Source organism: Heterocephalus glaber, unplaced genomic scaffold (assembly GCF_053883595.1).
Source record: "Heterocephalus glaber isolate CG9 unplaced genomic scaffold, H.glaber_assembly_v1.0 deba00001472, whole genome shotgun sequence".
Taxonomy (NCBI): Eukaryota; Metazoa; Chordata; class Mammalia; order Rodentia; family Bathyergidae; genus Heterocephalus; species Heterocephalus glaber.
In genome coordinates this window covers 78,139,578-78,151,084 of record NW_028258315.1, presented here as the reverse complement: position 1 = coordinate 78,151,084, position 11,507 = coordinate 78,139,578, and the positions used below count along the sequence as shown (strand labels likewise).

Genomic DNA, 11,507 nt, shown 5'->3' with positions numbered 1-11,507 from the left:
CTAGAACACACATTTTACAGATTATATATATTGTGGTAAACCCATGTAAATAATTATCATATATATAGTTACTTTTTTCAAATGAGGCATATCTGTAGGAAAGATACCTATGATGTATATATGAAGAAAATCTATTCAAAGGATACAAAGTATGATCCTACTTAAATGTATAAAGTATATGCAAGTATTTGGAAAATCTAAAAGGAGAAAGATAGTGGAGAAAATGTTTATATGTGAAATTATTAATAGTGTCTGTGAGTGGATGGGTGTATATAAATTTTTTTTGAATTATCTTTGCTTTCTATTTTTCTGTAACATATATTGCTCTTATAATGAGTTATTTTAAAGTAAGCAGATAAATGATTAAAGCAGTTTTCTTTATTTAGGGAATCACTCTTCAGCCAAAAACAAGAGACAAAAATAAAATGATTGTTCCTTTATACGTGGTGATTACAAATCACAAGTCAGGGGTTACAATTTATATCTAATGTCCCCTCAAAGCCTCATACACTCATAGGTGGGTTTTTGGGGACGTGAATAGATCATGGGGGCTTGATACTCATCAGTGGATTAGTTCACTAATGAGTTTATAACTAAATGTGATTTGGGAGGTTGAAAGAGATGTGTCAATGGGGGCATGGCTTGGAAGGATGTACCTTCTCCCCTTACCCTTCTCTCTCTCTTTGCTTCCTGCTGCCATGCCCATCTGTCCTGCTACCCTGCCTGGAGCCGCTGACCATGGACTGAAACCTCTACAAACTGTGAACCAAAATAAACCTTTCCTCCTTTAATTTGTGGATGTTGGGTATTGTGTCTCAGCAAGGAGACAGTAACTAAGACATTAAGTTTCATTACCAAGTGTTTTTTAAAAAATTCAATTAAAGATTCTTTTAGTAAACTTATCTTTTTTCAGCATCCCCCCTCCATTAAAAAAGGGTCTCACTATGTAATCCATGGTGGCCTGGAACTGGCTATGTAGCTCAAACTGACCTTGAACTCATGATTTTCCTGCTTCAGTCTCCTGAGTTCTGGGATTACAGGCATGTCCTGTCTTTAGTCCCTAATATACTATCTTCTTGTTATGGTCTGATCCATTGATGAGTTCATAGGTAACTGCGATGTGAGGAGGTTGGGCCTAGTTGGGAGTTGTATCTCTGGGGGTGTGCCTTTGGAGAGTATATCTGCTTCCCTGACCCTCTCCCCCAACCCCCCCGTCCTTTTTAGCTGCTCTTGGTTGAAGAGCTTTCCTCTGCCATGTCCTTCCACCATGCTGTTTTTGCCTTGGAGCTAGCCAACTGTGGACTAAATCATGAGCCAAAATAATCCTCTTATCCTTTAAGTTGATGGTGTTGGGTATTGTGTCCTAGTGATGGGGCAGTGACTAATACATTTTTCCTTTATAAACTCTGTAGAGAAATCATAAATATGTGTCTCCTCAAGGCTCCAAGGAGAACTCATTTTTCCATGGCTTACTTTATGCTATGTAAGTACAGTTTGTGATTGGCCAACTAGTTGTATGCAGGCATTGATGTGGGAGGTGCAGCTCCACTCACTAGGGTTGGGGAACTACTTGTCAGTGCCAACAGTGGTCTCTGATAGGTAAATGAAGCTGCAGGACCATCCTGGGAGGTGTTTGTGGGGAGAGGCCTATAATGCCCTAATCCCGCAACTCAGTTCCAGTGAGGATTGGGCAATAGAAAGAACAGAAAATAAAATAATCAGAATTAACTTTCAACTTTAGTAAATAGAGGCTTTCACCTAAAGAGAAAAGGTGAGTTCTGCTAATGTTGGGGAATCTTTATGAAAAGAATCCAGCTGTTCTTATAGGTGGTAGGAACAACCACCACATCACCATGATGGTGATAATAGCTGATATTTATTTAGTGATGACTGGGGTGTCCAGCACTAGCTCTGACAGATTTTAGTCCTTACAGAAAGACCATGATATAGGTAATACTGTTAGCATCCCTGTCTTATTAGTAGAAGCAATGACTAAACAGGAATCATGGTTTTGTAGACTACCTGGAATATGCCAGAAACTTTCAAAATCACTATCACTTTGGGGTTGGGGATATCTCATTCCCTAGCTAATCCTTTAAAATTTTGGGCTAGTCATTTGTCCCAAATGTTATCTACCACCATATGCAGCCAGGAAATTAAATCAATTGATCTCAAGTGCTTTTGGCAAAACTCTCTAGGGAGGATTACTGCACTGGGTGGTCTCTAAGTCAGGTCAAACACAGCCTTGCAAGTGAAGTCTTCCAAGTAGCCAGCAGATGGGTCAAATAATGACACTTTGGGGCCGGGGATTTAGCTCAGTGGTTCCACTGCCTGCTCTGCAAGCACAAGGTCCTGAGTTCGATCCCTGGTAGGTACCAAAAAAAAAAAAAAAAAGACAGTTCCCTGACAGTGAGGCTTGAGCTCTACCTTTATTATGTCCCTCTGGGGGCGGCCTCAAAATGTGGGTTATTTTCAAGGCTACCATGAAGCTAGAGGGTGAGTTATTGGACAGTGTCACAAACTTTACTGTTTATACTGAGCTTTGGTTGTTTCTCTTGAATAAACGCTTTATGGGATGCTGCCAGATTTTCGTTGTTTTTCAGAGTTCTGAAAAAGCTGACTCTGAAAAAGTTTTGCTAGATTTTTCATTATTTTATGGAGAAAATTTTCATAGATTCTTGTGTTACCATTTTCTTGAAATCTTTTCTGCTGTTCATGACCTCATTCATGTTTTTGCCAGAGCAGCATGGAATTACCTGTGGTAGTTAAAATAACTCCCTCGTTTAATTGAGCTGGCTTTGCTTGGTCAAACTACCTGGAAATCATAGAGATCTGGATAAAACGCATATCCTAATCCAGTAACTTTTTTGGATATGATGCCCATGAACCTATATTTGAATACTCTTAAATGGCTACATATTATTTCACTCTGTGGGTAAGATATAAAGTCTAACTGGTCTTGTTTCATTTACCTTTTAGATATATGAGTGTTTTTACGTACCTGCTTCCCCATATTATTGTCTTTTTTTTTTTGTTTTCTACCAGGGATCAAACTCAGGACGTTGCACTTGCAAGGCAGGCAGCGGCACCACTGAGCTAAATCCCCGGCCATTATTGTCTTTTTAAACTGATTGAAATCCCACATTTGGTTTTGTTGTTGTTATTTTGTTTTGTTTTTGTTTTTTGAGACAAGGTCTCCCTATATAGCTCAGGCCGGCCTTGAACTCACTATGTAGTTCAGGCTGGCCTCGAATTTGTGACACTCTTCGTGCCTCAGCCTCCCGAGTGCTGAGACTACAGGCTTGTGCCACTATACCCAGCTCACATCTGCTTTCAATTAGTAGTCAAACCATAAGTTTCTCTGAAGGAAAGAAAATCTAAAAAGGTGATGATTTAAGGTAATGTTCAGGCATTTCTATTTCCATTAGTGCTGAAATATATCTGAGCATGGACCAGAATTCAGAACTCCATGAAAGGGAGCTGCTATAGAGAGAGGTGATGTCACAAAGCCTGGGTACTGAGGTAGGGATTGGAGTTAACAGTGGCTTTCTATTCTGCCTACTCTGGTGGAAGACTGAGCTTTGAAAGTGAGTGATTTCTTCAACTTGAATCTTACTAATTGGAATTCTCCTTTTCAAATTAAAGGTATGAGAACCTTCTGGTAAGATGTTCTGTTTTCCTAAAGTGTGTTTTAATTGTATATATTTTTAAAACTTGGCCTTCATCCAGCCATGAACAGTTAGAAGGTAGTAAGTCTGCTTGGCAGTCAGACTGTTTTTTCTACTCCCCTTATTCACATTTTCCCAGTTTAAGAGAGTTAGACTAAGCAAAGTGATAACTAAAAATTGAATTTCCTGGGAGGCTTTATGATTTAGGATTTAGAAGCATAACAACAGTTTTTAGTAGAAAAATTCAAAATTTTTCCCTCCTAAAAAATGCAAAATTTACAAAATGGATTTGGAGATTGTCAGAACAATAACATTTTGGAGCAGTTATCCCCATAGGAGACCCTGAGCCTGATGTACAGCGAGTGATTACTTCTGACTGTGAACATAGTATAGGAGGTCCAGGTGTCTGTGAGTAAAACCACTAGCTCCTGTGTGAGCCTTTTTTTTTTTTTTTTGGTACTGGAGATCGAACTCAGGATCTTGCATTGTAAGACTTTTTATTACATAAAGTCACATCACTGCCTGTGAAAGGTAAAGATCCTTTCCACTGCCTGTCATTCTGTTCTTCTCTATGAATTTTGCATCTTAGTTTCTTGCATGTGGAAATAAACCATCTTATCCACACAGGGGGTCCAAGTTCTCCCTGAGAAGATTCTCTGGAGGCTTACGCATATAAAGATCTGTGTTTGGGCTCTATTCCTTTTCTAGGCTACTCATTCCTGTAAGAGGAGGGAGGTAACCTTCACTGATTGTCTGTGCTTCTTTGCCCAGGTATGTGTGCGACTTTTGACTGGACAATGATACTACTTATCATTTGGAGTGGGATCATGGTGACCATGTTTGTGTTAATAGGCACTGTCATCTGTCTTTATGTCAAAATGTTCAAGGCACTGAAGTGAGTCCTGGGGATAAGAGTGAACAACACCCCCCTGAAATGGGACACCTGGGGCTGTCTGCTTGGTAAGGTCTAGTCCTTGTTGCTGGTGTCATGCCCTAGGTGAGGTCAAGAACTACAGGCAGATTTGTACAGGCAAAGTTGGGTGGCTACAGGATCTTGGGTTTGTTCTTGGGGTTGTAAACTAGTAAGTAAAATGTTCTTAACATGGAGGGAGTGTGTGACAACAAGTGGTGCTTTTTTGGGGAGAGGACCCAAAAGATGGGACAGACTGGTTGTCAGCCGCAGTGATGTCCCCATTCTAGGGAGCTAGATGGTGGACCCTGGAGCTCAGGACATAGCTTCAGCCCCTTCCTCCTTACTCCTGCTTCTTCAAGGCCTGCAACAACTAGCTGGGTGTTGCCCACTTGCTAGTCACTCTGCCTTACTTTTGTAGCCTGAGTTTACATGTACAGCAGCTGTAGGAGAGGAAGGGATGAGAGGGGAACTTGGCACAGGGGGAGAGAGCTATAATCCAGGGCTCGTGTCATATGTGTGGCTGCAGCCCTGAACTTCCCAGAGAGCCCTGAGAATTCTAAGAAATGCACTGAAAAGAGAACTTCTAAGCCTGTGCTTTGTATATGTCATTTTTTAAGGGCTTCAAAGGAATGTGATCCTGAGGCTAACTCAGCCAACAACACCAAGGACAAGGTCATCCTGGCTGAAACCACTGCCGTGGACTCTTGTCCCAGCTTTCAATTCTCTAATGAATGCAAAATGTATGCAGATTATGATCCCCTGCCACCTTGCTTTTGTGACATAAATGAGGGACTCTGATGTGGCCATGGTGGCCACAAAAATCTTCATGTGCAATATTTCTCTTAGAAGACTGTTTTGTTACTCAAATAAGTTAAAGTCCAGGTGGTTGAGGATCAGATTGTTCCATCTCATTTTCCTTTGGGGTTGCTGTAGGTGATCTGGAAGTCTGTTTTTGAGGCTTGATTACGTGTCTTCTCATTTCCATGGGGGCCGGGGGAGGGCATGGGCTGCTGGCACCTGCTCAGCTCACCTCCTCTGTGCTGGGAGTGGCTCACAGTGCCAGCTGTGTGCTGGCAGGGGTGATGTGGCGGCCCGGAAGCCAAAATTTTTAATTTCTAATGAAGTCTGGTATCAAAGTTGTAGGCTCCTGTAGATAAAGTTCCCTCATGTCCTGGATTGGAGGGCCAGGGCCAAAATATTGGCTGCCTTTTAGTCCAGTTACCTTTTTAGTTTTGGTCTCTAAACTTTAGTTGTTGAACACCCAGAAGAGAAGGTCAGTTACATTAGTCTTGTAGTGGGAGCAGTGAGCTTAACTATTATAATTTTATCTGGATATTAAGTACCAAGGGAGTCTTGACTAGCAGTTTTCCCAAGCCTGAGGGGCCCTCATTTAATTGTCTTAACAAGTTTTTGATGACCTGAAGCAAAAGATTTTATGTATTTCATCTCAGAGAAACACCACCTGAAAGACTGGGCTCCATCGATGAGTTTCAGATTCAGCAGGTCTGTGGTGGGGCCCAAGAATTTGCATTTTCTACAAATTCAGGTGGTGCTGATGCTGTTGGTTCAGAACTGTCAACACATAGCCATCATCTCTACCAATCTCGATCTTAATGCATCTTTCAAACATTTTTATTGTTTTTTTTTTGGTACCAGGGATTGAACTCAGGAAACATTTTTATTGTTAAAGCATTCAAAAATCCTTTCTTCTAGTCTTTTCTTTTTTGTTTTGTTTTGAGACAGGGTCTCACTATGTAGTTTAGGCAGCCTTGAACTCATAATCTTCCTGCCTCAGCCTCCTGAGTCCTGGGGTACTGGGATTTTCTGTAACATCTGACTCTTCTAGCTTTTATTTTTTTGTTTTTTAATTTTTTCTGCTACCAGGGATCAAACTCAGGACCTTTTGCTTGCAAGGCAGGCATGGTGCCACTGAGGTAAATCCCCGGCTCAAGCTTTTAAAAATGTGTAGTACTTTGTTATTATCTATAGTCACTTTCTTATGCAATAACATACCAGAACTATTTGTTTCTTTTTATTTTTTTGAGATAGGGTCTCACTATGCAGTTCAGGCTGACCTTGAACTGACTTGACCATTTAGCCCAGGCTGGGCCTGAACTCTCAGTGGTCCTCCTGCCTCAGCCTCCTGAGTGTTGGGATTACAGCACCACCACGCCACCATGCTGGCCCAGAACTATTTGTTTCTACTTAGCTATAACTCAGTATCCACTCCTTAACTTCTCCTTCCCCTCTACTCTGGCCTCTGGGTGACGACCATATGACTCTCAACTTGTATGGGATTTTAAAAATGACTTTTTCTCCTCTTCCCAAGAGCATTTCCTTCCCTCTTCCCCCAAGTTCTTTTTTTTGTAAACGTTCTATTAACCGTCTTCAGCCTGTAATTGTTTGTTAGTATGGAAGTCATGTCTGATTTTGGGCTCACTCTCAGGGATGAGGGTTGTATACTCCAGGAAATTTCATATTGCCATGTGGGGAGACATTCTGTTACTTCCGCAGGAAGTTCCATTTTATTGCACTGACAAGGATGCTACCTACCATCAGTCTTGCCTTTACACATCAGTGAAGGGGTTTGTACTGATTTTGAGATGGCTGGCTGGCTGGCTTTCCTTCCTTCCTTCCTGGGAATTGAATTTTCTTTCTTTTTTTAATAATTAAGTTTATTGGTACAAGTTAGGTATACATAATGATCACATTTGAGACTATTTTCATTAAAGTTTCTTGTTGAAAAGTGCTGCTGACATCCAGAGTTCATTTTCTTTTTTAAAAGTTTATATTTATATTTATATTTATATGTACGTATTTGCAGTACATAATGATCACATTCATTGTGGGAAGTTGGTACATGCATATAACACGTCTTAATTATTTTTTCATTCCCTTCCCCTCTCCTTCCTACATCTCTTGCTCACCTTCCCTTTTGCAAAAGATCTCTCTCCCTGTTTTCTATTGTCTTTTATTTTCTCTTTAATTTATTTATATTCTGGGTTTCTCATATAGGAGAAATCAGATGATATTTAAACTTGTGTGTCTGATTTATTTCACTTAATATTATGGTCTCAAGATGCATCCATTCTCCTACAAATGACTGAAGTTTATCCTTCTTTATGTCAGATAAATACCATAAATATACAAAATAAATGTAAACATGTGTTATAAACCTGAACTAAAAATAATAATAATAATGAAGATGGGGAAGTGGATTGAGACAGAGGGAGGGAGGTAGGTGGGGAGGCGAAGGGGATAAAAAAGAATCAAGATGTGTTATGTACATGCACCTATTTCCTAAGATGAATGTAAACTTTGTGTAAGGCAAATACGTGCTAATAAAATTTAAAAAATCAAATAGCTGATGTGCCTGGAGTTATTTCTGTATCCTCTATTTGTTCCATTGAACCATATTTCTTTCTTTGGGTCAGTACCATGCTTTTTCTTTTTTCTTTCTTTCTTTTTTAATCACTGTAGCTTTGTAGTGTACCTTTAAGTCCCGGACTGTGGTGCTTTTTGCTTTACTCTTGTTGCCCAATATTGATTTTGCTATTCTGGGTCTCTTCTGGTTCTATATGAATTTTAGAACTATTTTCTCTAGTTCTGGGGCGAATGCTGTTGGTATTTTGATTGGGATTTTATTGAATCTATGTATCAGTTTTGGGAGTATGGCCATTTGGACAATGTTGGTTCTGCCTTTCCAGGGACAGGGGACATCTTTGCATTATCTGATTTCCTTTTAAGTCTTCTTATCTTTATCTGATAAAAGCTGTTTATGACAAACCAATAGCTAGCATCATATTAAATGGGGAAAAACAGAGCTTTCTGCTCAAAATTGTGAACAAGGCAAGGATGCCCATTTTACCACTTCTAGTTTTTGTTTTTGTACCAGGGATTGAACTCAGGACCTTAAGCTTGCGAGGCAGGCAGCAGCACCACTGAGCTAAATCCCTGGCCCACCACTTCTGTTTAACATAGTACTCAAAACATTAACCAGAGCAATCAGGTAAGACAAGGAAATAAAAGGGATACATATAGGAAAAGAAGAAGTGAAATTATTAGTATTTTCAGATGACACGATCCTCTATCTACATAGAAAACCCAAAGAATTCTACCAAAAAATACTTAACCAATATCAGCAATGTATCAGGATACAAAATCAACACACAAAAATCAATAGCATTGATGTATACCAGTAATGAACTCAATGAGAAAGAAATTAGGGAAACAATATCATTCACAGTAGCATTAAGAAAAATTAAATACCTTGGAATTAAGCTACCCAAGGAAGTGAAAGACCTCTATAGTAAAAACTACAGCACTCAGCAATCTGATTTTCCCCCTTAGCTCTCTGATCTTTAACAAAAACACATGCTGGAGGAAAGATAGCCTCTTTAACAACTGGCACTGGGAAAACTAACTACCCATGTTCAGAAGATTGAATATAGACCCATATTGGTCACCATCTACTACACTAAAATCAAAATGGATCAGTGATCTAAATATTAAGACAAACAATCTGCTGGAAGATAAAATGGGTTAAACTTTTGAAGAAATAGTCATAGGAAAGTACTTTGGAACAGAATCCCAATTGCAGAGTAAAAAAACCCCAAGAATCAAGAAATGGGGTCATATGAAATTAAAAAGCTTCTAACAGAAAAGGAAAAAACTAGTATCCACTGTCACCACTTCTGTTCAACACAGTACTCAAGATATCAGCCAGAGCAATTAGGCAAGAAAAGTAAATAAAAGGGATAGGTATAGGAAAGGAAATCAAATTATCATTATTTGCAAGTGATATAATCCTCTACACAGAAGAAGCAAACAATATTTCAAAAAATTGTAGAATAACCAAATTCAGTAGCAGAATATAAAATCAATACACAAAAATCAGTAGTGTTCCTGTAAAATACTAAATAGGTAAAACTCTTAAAGTCATAGATGTGGGCAAAGACTTTCTGAACAGAACCCTATTTGCACAGGAAATAGTATTGAGAAGCAACAAATGGAACCACGTCAAATTCAAAAGATTCTGCACAGGAAAAAAAATGCAAGAGAGTGAAAAGAAAACCTACAGAATGGGAAAAACATTTTTGCCACTATTTCTCAGACAGAGGACTAATATCTAGAATAGTTAAGGAACTAAAAAAATTAGATGCCTCAAAATAAAAGACCCAGCCAAAAGTAAAATTAATAGACACTTTACAGAACTACAAAAGGCCAATTAATATATGAAGAATTATAATTATATTGGTCATATAATGGCCAATATCTCTGGCCATTAGCAAAATATGAATTAAAGCAACACTGAGTTTCCATCTTACTCCAGAAAGAATGGCCATCATGAAGATATCAAATAATAAATGCTGGTGAGGCTGTGGGGAAAAGGAACCCTTCTAGATTATTCCTAGGAGTATAAATTGATACAACCACTATGGAAATCAGTATGGAGTAGAAATTCTATTTGACCCAGCTATTCCCCTTGTAGGCATCTTCCCAAAAGAGTTAAATACACCGTATCACAGTGATACATGCATACTTATGTTTATAGCAGCACAATTTATAATAGATAAACCTTGGAAGAAGCCTATATATCCGTCAAATGATGACTGTATAAAGAAAATGTGATACTAACACACAGTGGAGTAGTTCTCTGCTATAATGATAAACTTAACTCATTTATAGGAAGATGGTTGTAACTTGAGACCATAATATTAAGTGAAATAAATCAGATGCACAGCTTAAATATCACATGGTTTCTTTTGTATGAGAAACCCACATTATAAATACAGAACAAAATAAAAGATTGATAGCAGGAAGTAAGGAGATAGATCTTTCTCAAAGGGGAAGGGAATCAAGACTGTAGGGAGGAATTACACCCATCTATACAAGGGTAAGTAAATGAGAAAGATAATGAAGGACATTTGCCTGTTTCATCCTTGCACTGCCTGAAGAGAAATTTACTATTTTTTTTGTATTAAATTCTTTTATTGGTACATTTTAGGTATACAACACAATTACATTTCTCATTGGGAATTGTACCTTTATATAATGCATCTTGGTTCTTATTTTTTCCCCATTCCTAGCCCTCCCTTCATGCCCTCCACCCTTCCCTATTTACAAAGACTTTATTTCCATTTTTTCCATTTCTCATCATTTTTTCCTTTCCCTTCTTTCCTTTCCCCTGCCCCTCCCACTACCCCTACCCCTTTGGACCTTTTCTTCCTATTTTACATTATTGATTATTCATTCTAATCATTGGTACATTTTAGGTATACAATATAATGACATTCATCATTGGAAATTTGCACCTTTACATAGCCTCTCTTGGTTCTTCTTTTTCACCCTTGCCCAGCCCTCCCTTCAACCCCTCCATTCCTCCCTATTTACAAAGATTTTGTTCCTATTTTTCCATTTTCTCACATTAATCCCATTCCCTTCTATCCTTTCCCCTAGCCCTCCCACTTCCTTCCCCTTTGCCCCTTTTCTTCCTATTTCACATGACCTATTATACATTTAGTCCTTATTTACACTTTCAGTTTCTCACACCAGAGAAACTATTCAGTATTTATACATGTGTGTCCTATTTATTTCACTTAAGAGTATCACCTCAATGTGCAGCTACTTAGCTATAAATGTCTCTAATTTCTCATTTTTTATGGCTGAGTAGTACTCTATTTTATAAAAAAACCCCACATTTTCTTTATCCAGTCTCCAGTTGATGGGCATTTGGGCTGTTTCCAAGTTATAGCTATTACAAACTGTGCTGCTATGAACATGGGTGCACATATATCACTGTGGTATGATTCTTTTAATTCTTTGGGGAAGATCCCCAGCAGGGGAATAGCGGGGTCAAATGGGACTTCCAGTCCTAGTTCTTTGAGGTATCTCCATACTGATTTCCACAGTGGTTGCACCAGTCT

The 11,507-nt window shown here is 38.8% G+C and overlaps 1 protein-coding gene and 1 long non-coding RNA gene across 2 annotated transcripts in view; both read left to right on the top strand.

The window, feature by feature from the left end:
• Positions 1–3,567: 3,567 nt before the first annotated feature.
• Positions 3,568–11,507, top strand: part of LOC110344484 (uncharacterized) — a 181,517-nt gene continuing 173,577 nt past the window's right edge. The window contains exon 1 of the long non-coding RNA XR_015439175.1: positions 3,568–3,645. This is a non-coding gene — a long non-coding RNA (uncharacterized LOC110344484). The remainder of the gene's footprint in view (positions 3,646–11,507) is intronic.
• On the top strand, positions 4,271–5,613 carry LOC147826423 (protein FAM24A-like). The gene is made up of 2 exons (XM_087181693.1): positions 4,271–4,563; positions 5,199–5,613. Exons 1-2 carry the CDS (start codon positions 4,442–4,444, stop codon positions 5,377–5,379), a joined length of 303 nt encoding a protein of 100 aa, XP_087037819.1. The 5' UTR covers positions 4,271–4,441; the 3' UTR covers positions 5,380–5,613.

What these genes read in the sequence shown, in the direction of transcription:
- LOC147826423 (XM_087181693.1), top strand. Translation starts at nt 4,442, where the DNA reads ATGTGTGCGACTTTTGACTGGACAATGATACTACTTATCATTTGGAGT. An exon ending in AAAATGTTCAAGGCACTGAA is followed by an intron (nt 4,564 to 5,198) that starts GTGAGTCCTGGG and finishes TCATTTTTTAAG; the next exon opens with GGCTTCAAAGGAATGTGATC.